At 45.4% G+C, this 12,559-nt stretch overlaps 1 protein-coding gene across 2 annotated transcripts in view; it reads left to right on the top strand.

Annotated features, from left to right (window-relative positions):
• Positions 1-1,602: 1,602 nt before the first annotated feature.
• LOC146823290 (rho GTPase-activating protein 6-like) overlaps positions 1,603-12,559 on the top strand; it is a 1,132,600-nt gene continuing 1,121,643 nt past the window's right edge. The window contains exons 1-2 of one of the 2 annotated variants that reach the window (XM_085607627.1): positions 1,603-1,829; positions 1,914-1,952. In XM_085607627.1, the coding sequence (XP_085463753.1) occupies positions 1,764-1,829; positions 1,914-1,952 (105 nt within the window). In that variant the 5' untranslated portion in view covers positions 1,603-1,763. The remainder of the gene's footprint in view (positions 1,830-1,913; positions 1,953-12,559) is intronic. The other variant, XM_085607628.1, reaches the window with a different exon arrangement.

Here is a 12,559-nt window from a genome sequence, read left to right as displayed (position 1 = left end):
TATAGCTTTAGTGCACTCCGAAAAAATGTTTTTTATAATTATAGTCTAAGTGTGTTTGATAATATTCTGTTAATTTTGCTTCAGGTGTTTTACAAGCTGCATCAAAGTAATTGTGTCAAACGTATTTGGTTTTCCTGTGTAAAATATATATTTTTGATGCATCTCTAAATTGCATTTTCGGTCCAGCTTTTGAAGCGTTGATACATCCTCAATGTGTTGGGACTGGGGCAAGAAGCACAGACGAAGGGGTAACTTTTATTTTACTTAATTGTAATCTTCAATACCCTGAGTCCTAGTGCTCCTCATCCCAGCCCTTTAAATTGCCCATCACTTCCCCATGTCTTTATAGAGGCACCTACAATACGTTTTATGCTTTTGTAAATACAGGTCACCTCGAGGGAGTGTGGAGAGCTTTATAATGGATGGATAATTTGAATTGGAAAAAGACTATGGGCAGTCAATTAAGAAAAAAGACATGCTTGTGAAAAGGGGCTGGCATGGGCTGAGCCAACTCAATGTGAAAGGATTAGGAGGAGGAGCACCAGGAGGAGGGTTAATCAGTATAATTACTAATTATGCACCCACATGTAGATGTAAATGTATAGATGCAGATGAGAGGTGGACAAGTCACTGAAAGCTCAACCTAGGCTAGCTCTGGCTCAGCTTGAGATTGTCTTGGACTCCCAAGTCAAAAAGAGCCTAGCTTTCAGGTGTTTTTTGCCTGCCACCCACACTCTAACCTCATGCACCAGGAACAAAGCATTAACCTTTGATGTAAAACAGGAGAGAGAAAGCGAGCCCTATTTAGTGGCCACAATGCACAAAAACTAAAAAGCGTGGGATCAGTCCCAGCTTCCCCGCCTTACCAAAGTGGGAGGGTGATCCTAGGCAAATCTCTTATTTCACCATGCCTCCTTTTTCTACATTATCACATTTCAGAGCACCTTGAAATTTGGTATGTTCACTTTACAAGAACCCGTCTTGTTTATTAGACTATAGGGATGCTCGAGGCCACATAGGTGTACATATGACAATTAACTAACTTACCTCTTAGTGCATTAATGAGATAGTCATCCGGGGTGAAATGAAGATTTCTAAGTTCCTACTTAAAAACTATCATTTTTAATAAATGCATCTAAATGAAGTGATATGATCTGACGTACTAAGGTGAAACGCTTCCACATGTTAAAGTCATACTTTTTTAAGAGACTTTAACATTTGTTTGCATGCCGTTTGTTGGATGATAGACTTAGAGCCAATAGAAACCCTTGGCTCGTCTCTGGCTCGGCTGTCCCTGGTAAATGTATTACTCGACCCCTTCTAGCGCAAATGTACTGTTTTATTCCTGCATTTGTACATGGGGCCAACTATGGAATGTTTCACTTTATATTGAGGGAAACGTGTAGCGATGTGGGCATGTATCCCGTCACTCCAACATCCTAGTGACCCCCAGGGGCTCTTAAAAGTGGAAGGGTCGGGGCTGAGACCGCTGCCAGGATTAAGAAACTGTCGATCATTAGACGCCGCAGAACAGGATCTGCCGGAACTGAAGAATGGAAAAGTCCCGAGTGCCTGAAATCCCTGCCATGCAGCATGGACAATGGATGCCACGCCCCTTACTACAGGTCGGTTGTGACTAATGCTGCGCGAGTTTAAATACAGAGAAAGACACATTCCAGCGATAGCCGCTCTCGTAGGAAGTGCCGAGTGACACTTCGCCGTGAGTCCCGTTCACACATGTGGCTCAGAACGCGTGAGAAAGCATGGATTTATCGGTCTCCCTGCCCGCCTGCATGTGGAAGGCATGGAAGCAGCACAGCGCCCTCTTGGTAGGCACCCACCCCACCTGCATGTCTGTTATTGTTTGCCGAGTGACCGTCCCGTGTATCTCACCCAAGAATCTCTTTTTTCAGCATGGGAAGAAGTCTGCGAAGCTGCATCACTCCACGTGGGTAAGTACCGGAGGGGGCTTAAATGGGCCGGTGTGTCTGCAGCACAGCTCCTAGCATGTTCACAAGTATCGGGGCACCCCTATTTATGTGTTAATGTAGGCGCTATTTCTGGAATGCCAAATCTGCCCCATGCCTTCTTGGTTTTCCAAGTAAGATCAAAGGCAGTTTCATCCCGGGGGTGTGTCCTTAAAAGTGTGCATCCATTGTATACCCCTCATCCCTGCCCCCTCCCCCGCCTACTAAACGGCTGGTCTGTCATGGATTGAAAATTAAAGGAAGCGGGCTGACTTGCGTAGTTCAGGTCGGGGCTATCAGAGGTGGCATTGCCGGAAGTGCAATTAGTTACAGTGTTTGTTTGCAAACTTCAAACATTGTACTCTTGTGTGACTTGACCTTTGGAGTACTGTGTGCGGCATGGCGGGTTCTGCTGCGCCCGATAAGATATGAGAGTGGTGTATACCGCGGAGCCTGGAATACTGGTTCAAAAGAGCTGTGATTTAGAAGCTGTAAAAGCTGCTTATTAGTTGTCAAATCCCTCATTCTCTTTTTAAAGACTTGTGTTAGTATTTTACAAGCACTGTCAGACCCACTAAAAGCTCTTTGTTATAATGATTTCAGGTTTGACCAGCATTGTATTGTATTGTAAATGCATTTATATAGCGCTTACTACCCCTGACGAGGCGAGTGTGTATACAATTGATCACCAGTATTCGAAGTGGGCGGGATCGGAGGGGCACGAAGTGCCCAAACCTTTTTATGACTTAAGGAAAACAGTTCCCCTACTTTCTATGAAAAGATAATTGTCCTGGGACAGTTAATTTTAGAGCTGAAGTGCTTAAGCTGAAGTGGAAGGCTGGCAGTCTCCTGTGCTTTGAAACCCAGGGAAGGACAGACAGCTAAACAAGCCTTCTTGCCAGGGTGCCTGCTCACCCGAAAGAAATGTAAATGTGCACAATCGTCAATCCTCGAAAGTACAGGGAGTTCGTAAGCTGGTGTTGGCTTTAATTAACGGAATCACTTGATGGTCCCTTATGACAAATGTATTCTTTTTGAGTGGTATTGGAAGGGAGTTACCAGCTGAGCAGTGAACTGTGCTTTTGAAAGGGGCGTAACACAGGCCGCGGTGCCACAGGAGCATCAGGGGCCTGTGTTAAGCCCCTAACTATTCTCTACTGCTCCGACCAGGATTCAAGTCTGTCGCTTTCTGGTTACAGACACAGGTCTCTGCAGTGCATCAATTAATGAGGTTTCATAATGTGCAACAATGCATTTCCCACTGGTTCACCTAACTTGCATTCCCTCTACATTTAAGCTCTGCCTTGTTTTATATACAGTTACCTGAAGGTAAAAGACCGAAAAAGGATACTGAATATTTGGTTTTTTGCCCTGTGACTTTGCCCCCACACTTACTCACCCTGCCCCCATTGTGCACAGCATCAGTTTCCTTACTTTTTAATGCACTTCGTCCGCTGTTTATTACTTGTTTCTTGTATTGGCTCCCAGGATCGCTCCGCCCCATTGTTTGATGTGTTAGCCCTCAGGCCCATTGGTTGACTTGTTAGCCCCACTAAAGTTCGGATCTGGTTGCAGCCCTGCTTGAAGGGCGGCTACCAGGTGTTGATGCATAACTCAAGTAAGAATAAGAATGCACTCTCGTGACAGACACCAGGTGGCAGCAAAGTGAAGAATAGGGATTGCACTGGGCTCTGTATTGTATTGGGTTCAGTGCCTTAAATGCACATTTAGAAGCGCAGGTACTCTCTAACCCAAAGTACCTGTTTCACAATTGATAGGTGCAGGAACTCTCTTTTGAAATGAAATGGAAATGTAAGAATTTCAGGTACCCAGGACCGATCACGACCTGCCCATTGGAAGCACTGATTGAATTGTATTGTAGCGTATTGTGTTGTAAAATCTACATCCAGTTCCACATCCCTGTCGAGGTCACGAAGCGTTCATCAGGTGGAGGCAGCAGAATTGACATTAATGTGGCAACAAAGGTGGGTGCGCCTTCTTCACGGTATTCATGCAAGGTTACTGCGGCCTTTTTCTTGAATGGCTTAGAATAACGAGGATAATACTAATGCGACTAATAATGATAATAAAAGCAACAGTAATAATAGCTGTAGTTGTAATGGCAACAGTAATAATAATGCTAGTTCTATTTTTCTGCTGCTGCTACTATTACTACTCCTACTGCTACTACCGCCAATATTAGAAGTAAGCATTCCCAATAATAATATAATAGTTGGTAGTAGTTGTATTATAAGTAGCTGTGTTGTTAATAATAGTAAAAATACCAACCACAGCAATAATAATAAAGATAATATATAGAATCATAGATGGGTAACAGTGAATAATGGGGATGTGTTTCACCCAGGGTTCTGAGTGACATCACATACATAACAAGAGCAAAGCTGGAGTTGTCTATAATATCACTCAGAACGATGACACCAAGAATCCCAGAATATATAACATGGACAAACCTCCCTGTCCCAAATGTAGCAAATATATGCCTGACCTTTAGGTGTTCACCCCAACCACTTTGTGTGCCTCCCTTCCTCCTCCCCTCCCAAACCTTTGCTCATTGCTCTACATAAGAGCGCAGAGGGCAAGGCGGTGCACTGACAGACTTTCAGACATCTATTTCAGAGCAGTCTGAACTTCACTGTGACATAGCAATAGTGGAAAACACTCATGTTTCCCGCTGTTTCTATGTCATTGCAGTGATTAACCAGATTTAGAATCTGTTCGTTTCGCTAGTGGCCAGGGCAGGCTGTAGGGTGGTGCGACCAGTGCCACTGCACCGGGTGCTGACTTCGGTGGGGTTGGGGGGGTCGCTGTGTTTGCAAGTTTATTATGGTTTTCAAGCACCTGCTGCTGTGATCCTTGCCTCCAGCAAATTCTAGGCAACAATACAAATGTAAAAACAACTATTTTGATTAATGTCTTCCTGGAGAGAGATTGGAGTTTTGACTCACTGTACGGTAGAGCAAAGGGTTAATATGCCTGATGCAACGAAAGTGTACCATGCAGAACACAAACTGCATATAATGTCAATAGGTCGGTTGGTTAATACTTTTAAAAGAGTTATCCTTTTGTTACATGCAATTTAGAAGTTAAAATCCTAATATAGAACAGTGAGCTATTAACTTTCATGAAAGGACTGCATGCACATTGCAAGGTATAGATTAGAGCATAGATTAATGTTGCAAAAAGGGTAGATTTGGGTAGAAATTGATTTTTGTTATTAAAGAGAACCCCCAACTACGGCGTTCGTTTTTCAATTCTGAATTTGTACTTCTCTAGGCCAAGCACTCTTACACTATATTGCTTACTAGTATGGATGACATGTCACTCCCACACCTTGTAGTCCTTTAGCCTATGTAACTTTTCCTATACACAAACACACGATTGATTGTCTCTGTGTAATGTATGTGTGATGCGAAGTGCTCTGACACCCTACACTGGTATAGTAAGTAAATATGTTTATTGTTTGATTATTTAAAATATTTACAATAAAAACCAATAAAGGTACAATACTATTACTAGTTATTTAAATTGTAAACAAAACGGTATCTTATAGATATTTGTTTTGTACACAATCAAAAAACAAGGAGGTAAAATTAATTAGTCAAAGAAGGCCTTGGAGAATGGCGAGGCAAATAGGGTGAAGGGTATTTTATCGGCACTGTCTGAATAGGTGATTATTTCCTCAGTCAGGAGGCGGTTATCAGTCTGTTGTCAGGGCAAGTTTGGGTATTAAACCCTGTGCCTTTTCCACACCATAGATGTACTTTACTGTTCTGACAATAGAGCTTGCATCTGATGAGTTGAAGCAGGTCATAATAGCTTCCCTGCAGGTGCGCACCCCTTGCTGTTTCCATTGGGGGCGCAAAAGTTTCAGGCGAATTTCTAGTGTGGTTGCACAGAGGCAGATGGTGTGGACCAAGTTTTTGACTGCCAAGCCACACATCCTATAGGCCGTGTCACTTGCTGTCCTCATCCAGGGTTTGATAAATGGTAGCGACAGGAAACCGCCCAGTCGATAGAACAAGAATAGTTTTTTTGGCTTGGGGTTTAGAGCTTCCGCGAGGTACTGCTGAGGTCTCAGGGATGTACAGCTGTTCAGTACTACCCAGGCGGGTTGACGTTTTGCTAGGATTGCCCTGTCCTCTAATGATGCTGACATTTTAGACAATTTTGATTCCGCCTTTTTGAATTGATCTTGAGTTGCTGAGGTCAGCCACAGTTCCGCCAGGCCTAGCATTTCGATAGTATCTTTGAGATATTTGTAAGAAAGTGAATGTGGCTTTTTTGGAATCTCTTCTCAAACATAATAGGTGACAGAGTCGAGCTCCAAGTTTTTTATCTTATAGCAGAGAGCGGCAAAGGCTGCTCCTCTTGTGCGAGACTGCTTTATTAGTCCAAACTCAAGCCTGATCTGTGCTGGTACTTTGGGGAGATGAAAGATTCGCCTGTATATGCGAACTAAGATTTTGTACAGGACCAAGGCGTCTCTGCCTCTCATCGCTTCACACCCATAGGCTAGGGCTGGTACTGTTTTTGCTTTGGCAGTTTCAAGAATCAGGATGTAGGAGGGCTACATTTAGATGTCTGACCAGCCCTGCCAAGCCTGCTGCGAGGGCCATCCCTTTCTTTTTGATCTCCTCTTTGTGAGACTTGAAAGAACCATCACTATGAAATGCGAGGCCAAGGTATTTGTAGCTGTCTCTTTTGTCTATTCTGCTCCATCCAAGGTACCAGCTGGTCTTCCCTTTAAGGGCCTTTCTCCCAGATATCATTATTTTGTGTTTGTTACAGTTTATTTTCATCCCGTTGGTCTCAGCGAACTCCTCCGTCGCTTTCATGAGACGCTGCATGCTGCTTCGTGTTCTGCTTAGTATCACCAGATTGTCAGCATAGAGGTCATTGGATAGCTGAGCAGACCCTAGTATCAGGGTGTGTGAGTTGGTGGACTCACGTATTGGCAAAAGATCAGCAAGGAATAAATTGAATAACAGCAGTGCTAACACGCACCCTTATTCGAGCCCTTTGGTTGTCGGGATGGCCCTTGAAAGTTTGTCTCCATTCCCCAGTTTGATCCTTACCCAAGTGTTGGAATGCAGGGTTTCTATCGCTCTCATGAGGTAGGGTGGGGTTGCCAGATTTTCAGTTTTTCCCATAGTCTATTCCGGTGTACTCAATCAAAAGTGGCCTGAAAGTCAATATAACCTAGGTAAAGGGGATGCTTTGAGGCCATACACTGGTTGAGTATGAGCGAGAGGGCCATTATATTTGTTATGGTCCATGTGTTCCTGGTGAACCCTGTTTGGTTGTGGGGGATGACAGAGTTCAAGTCAGCCCAGTCCCTGAGGTGCCCAAGTAGGACTCCGGCATAATATTTGGCCTCATTATCAATCAGGGCTATCAGCCTATAGTTTCCTGGGCGAAGTTTATTCCCTCCTTTGAAAATTGGTGAGATTATGGAACCTCTCCGGGAGGGTGGGATTCGTCCCATATTTAGGTTGTAATAAAAAAGTGGCCACATTGCTTCTGCCCATTTAGCCAGGTTGGTTTTATAGATTGCTTGGGGGATCCCATTAGGCCCTGGAGCCCCGGTGTACTACCCTTTAGTTATTTGTCACTGCACCTCTTCAAGATTAATTTTAGTGGTCCTTGGCTTGTCTGCCCCCCGATTCTGTGCCAGTCTACGATTCGGTCCTATATTGTCTGGCTTGTTCTCGTGCAGATTTAGATTTATATCTGCATGAGATTTAAAATGAGCTGATAGAAAAGCAGCCCAATCGGATTCTGCTACATTTGAGCCTAATTTCCCGTGGGTGGGAATTTTCAAGGAGTTTACTGTGTGCCAAAAAGTGGAACAAAAAGGCTGGAGGGATATCTCCATTGATGCAGTCATTTAGGACTCGTAACCCTAGATGCCCCAGTTTCCCAACCAGGGATGTGCCCATTTGATCCTTCCTTGCTGTGCCTAGATAAATTTGTTTGGGGATGTCCCACTCCCACTCCTGGGCCTTAGTAACTTCACTTTTAATGATGTGGCCTGTTAGTGTCATATTAAAATCGCCTGTCAATATTAATGGACTTTTTGGATTGTCATTTTCCATGTCAGCGATGTGGTTCTCTAGCAATTTTGACAGCTCTGTGTGATCTTTCCGCGTTGAAGGTATGCAGATGTTTATCAGTGTAAAGCGCTGGCCTTTCCCCATGATTGTAAGGGTTAGATGTATTGTCTGAAATCTATCATGTTCGGATGTTGGAGCAGTTTAACTCATTGTGAGTGCTGTTGATAAGTATACTCCTAGGCCACCTTTCCATCGTCCAAATTTTACTTCTCTATTAGCTGGAATTAGGATGTGGGAGAATCCCGGAATTGAGATCGGTTCTGGTGTCCAGGTTTCCTGAAGCGCTAATATTGAGAAAGATTGAAAGTATCACAGTATATCAGGCCTGCTGATCTTGGCTTTGAGCCCATGGATATTCTACGAGCAGAGGCTTAATTTAGAGGTGGTCTTTTTTGGTCCAGTGCTCAAGGTGGTAATTCAATCTATTGCTGTTCTCCAGTTGATGGTACTCATAACCCATCCCCATTCATTGCTTATCTCCTCCACCCTCTGTTGAGTCTGGGGGTGGGTATATGGGTCAGGTCCTTTATCTGGTTTAGGTGCGGCACCTATCGCCTTCTTAAGGATTGAATATGGAGCTCGTGCAGGTCTCTGTTTTGCATTCAATGCATTTTCTATCCAAGTAAGTGGTAGCGGGTACCCAGGTTCGAGATGAACTTCCACTAGGATCCTCCAGTCCATGAATTGTTTACTTTTGATCTGTATTTTTTTAGCGGTGTCTGCCAATTTCGAGGTGGCCTTAGTTGAGTCGCTGTGCTGTCCTAGGCCAGGGTTGATGAATTGGACCGATTCAATTTCGGCTGATCAGACCCATGCTAAAGTTGGGATCTGCCTCCAGAGTCTGAGGATGTACCCGCAGTTTAAGATGTCTTCCTTGCCCTGTGAGCAGTATTTTGGATGAAGTAGGGTAATGCCTGTAGGCCCCTTGGGGCAGTTTCTTTGGGCGTCCTTCCCTAGCTGCTCCAGGTAGTTTGGGGCCCAAACATCTTGATGATTGATTACATGAACAGGGTTTGCGATCTGTCTTTCGAACCCAGGTGGTACCCTCCCGCTCCTGTTACCCTCCTCTAATGCAGATGAATTTTGAGTTGTTGCATTAACCACAGGTGTTTGAGTAGATGCTGTCCCTTGTGTGCTATTAGTGGTCATCAATGCTGGACCACTGTTCCTGCTCCTGTTTACAATGTGATTCTCCTAAAGCTTTAAATTGATGAAGTCCTGACAGGCCTGAGGCGTGTGACAACAGTTTAGCCCTGTTTCAGTGTTGCTGATTGTCCTTACTAGATGAGATGTTTGGTTATACTTGATTGAGCACAGGCATGAGGTGGGCCTTGTATATAGTTTTTGAATAGGATGTGGTCCAAGTGCTACTCCCCCATACTGTGCGCCCTTTTCGTCTCCTTGGCCTTCTGTGCTGGTAGGTATTACACTACTCTCACCCCCTTTGTCTTAGTTTGTGTGCCTTACTTGTTGTGCATTGTCATCCTTGCTTGTGTTTGGCAGGCATGTCTTAGGTGAATGGTACAAAACTAATGAGGTCATTGTGAAGTTTTGTCCTTGAGTTCCATTGGGGGACACCATTGATGTTGAAGTATTGTGCTGCAGTTAATGTATTCACAGGAGGAGTTTCTAAGGGGGTTCACTGTTGGCATCTGTGTTTCTTATGTTGGGCCGAGTAAACAAAACATGCTTTGTCAGCCAAGTTGGTTTGGACAGGTTTTTGTTTCGAGATTTCCTTTTTTTGCTCCTTTTTGTTTTTGGGCTCTTTCCTATCGAGCAGGTGGATTCATGGTCCTCTTTTTTAGTTAATTGGTGTTGCGAAGGGGCAATTGTGTCTCCTCTGTGTCCAATGGTTGCTTCTCCTTTTTTATCTGGCGAAGTCCTTGTCACCTTATCTTTGCTTCCTAAGCTGTTGTTCCCTGTGGGAAACCCTGCCTCATATGCAAAAGAAACAATTGAAGGACAGAATACTGGACAATGCAAACATTCACCCCCAGTCACATGGATCTGGGTTTAATCCATCATGTTTTTGCTCACCACACCACCCCAGTTTGGAACCGGTCATATGCAAATCAGTCTTGACCCTGTTCCTAATGGGAACAGTCCAGCCCGAACTGCCAAGTCAGGTCCTCCCTGGACCGGAAACAAGCATCCTGGGACCGGTTTCAGGGCATCACCCTTCATCAGTCAGGCTAGCTTGAATCCAGTGGTGTAGTGAGCACGGGACCCACATCTGGGCATACCCTTCCCACTTAGGGCGACATAGGCAAAAGAAACAATTGATGGACGGAATGCTGGACAATGCAAACATTCACCCCAATCACAAGGATCTGGGTTTAATCCATCATTCTTTTGCTCACCACACCACCCCAGTTTGGACCCAGCCATATGCAAATCAGTCTTGACCCTGTTCCTTATGGGAACAGTCCATCCCAAACTGCCAAGCCATGTACTCCGTAGATCGGAAACAAGCATCCTGGGACCAGTTTCAGGGCATCACCCTTCATTAGCCAGGCTAGCTTGAATCCAGTGGTGTAGTGAGCATGGGACACACATCTGCGCATACCCTTCCCACTTACGGCGACATATGCAAAAGAAACAATTGACAGACGGAATGCTGGAAATTGCAAACATTCACCCCCAGTCACAAGGATCTGGGTATAATCCATCATTCTTTTGCTCACCTCACCACCCCAGTTTGGACCCAGCCATATGCAAATCAGTCGACCCTGTTCCTTATGGGAACATTCCAGCCCGAACTGCCAAGCCAGGTCCTCCCTGGACCGGGAACAAGCATCCTGGGACCAGTTTCAGGGCATCACCCTTCATCAGCCAGGCTAGCTTGAATCCAGTGGTGTAGTGAGCATGGGACCCACGTCCGGGCATACCCTTCCCACTTAGGGAAACATATGCAAAAGAAACAATTGATGAACGGAATGCTGGACAATGCAAACATTTACCCACAGTCACAAGGATGTGGGTTTAACCCCTTCAGTGCCCATGACGAGCTGGACTCGTCATGGGCTGCGGTGGCGCTGTGCCCATGACGAGTCCAGCTCGTCATGAACTCCGCCCGCTAATGAAAGGCGCGGCACTGGGCGGGGAAAGGGGCGGGCATGCAAGGGGTTAATCCATCATTCTCTTGCTCACCACACCACCACAGTTTGGACCCAGCCATATGGAAATCAGTCTTGAGCCTATTCCTTATGGGAACAGTCCAGCCCGAACTGCCAAGCTAAGTCCTCCCTGGACCGGAAACAAGCATCCTGGGACCGGTTTCAGGGCATCACCCTTTATCAGCCAGGCTAGGTTGAATCCAGTGGTGCAGAGAGGACTAGGATGCTTGTTTCCAGCCCAGGGAGGACCTGGCCTGGCAATTCAGACTGGACTGTTCCCATTGGGCGTGGGGTCAAGACTGATTTGCATATGGCTGGGTCCAAACTGGAATGACATGGTGAGCAAAAAAAAAGAATTTAGGCCCAGATCTCTGTCCTGGGGTGAATGCATGACATTGTTCTGCATTCTGTCCATCAATAGTTCTTTTTGCATTTGTCACCCCGAGTGGGATGAGTATGCCCAGACGTGGGTCCCGTGCTCTCCATGCCACTGGAGTCAAGCTATCCTGGCTGATGAGGATTGAAAGCCCAAACCCGGTCCTAGGAAGCTTGTTTCCAGTCCAGGGAGGACCTGGCCTGGCAGTTCGGGCTGGACTGTTCCCATTGGGTGCAGGGTCAAGACCGATTTACATATGGCTGGGTCCAAACTGGAATGGCATGGTGAGCAAATAACAATGGATTTAGGCCCAGATCTCTGTACTGGGGTGAATATACGACATTGTTCTGCATTATGTCCATCAATTGTTCTTTTTGCATTTGTCACCCCAAGTGGGATGGGTGTGCCCAGACGTGGGTCCCGTGCTCTCCATGCCACTGGAGAGAAGCTATCCTGGCTGATGAGGGCTGAAAACCCGAAACCGGTCCTAGGATGCTTGTTTCCAGTCCAGGGAGGACCTAGCCTGGCAATTCGGGCTGGACTGTTCCCATTGGCGCAGGGTCAAGACTGATTTGCATATGGCTGGATCCAAACTGGAATGGTATGGTGAGCAAAAAAACAATGGATTTAGGCCCAGGATCTGTACTGGGGTGAATGTATGACATTGTTCTGCATTCTGTCTATCAATTGTTCTTTTTGGGAAACCCTGCCTCGGCCATTCCTTAACTAATGGCTGGAACTGGCTAGGTGTCTTCATGAGACAGTTGGCGGTCACCTCTTGAGGTTAAGCCACGTGTGTTTTTGTTTTATATATGGCATTTAGGTCCTCTAGGACTTCCCCCATGACTTTAGGAAGTGAGCTTAATTTCTCCAGAATTGGGGATCAGGTACATTTTGGAGTAGGGTTCATTGTTTTATCTTGAGATCTTTTGGTCAAGTTGCTCAGGTCGGCTATTTTCTGGTCTA

This window comes from Triturus cristatus, chromosome 5_2 (genome assembly GCF_964204655.1).
Source record: "Triturus cristatus chromosome 5_2, aTriCri1.1, whole genome shotgun sequence".
Taxonomy (NCBI): Eukaryota; Metazoa; Chordata; class Amphibia; order Caudata; family Salamandridae; genus Triturus; species Triturus cristatus.
Note: the sequence above shows the minus strand (reverse complement) of the source record. Positions and strands in the feature narration are given on the sequence as shown.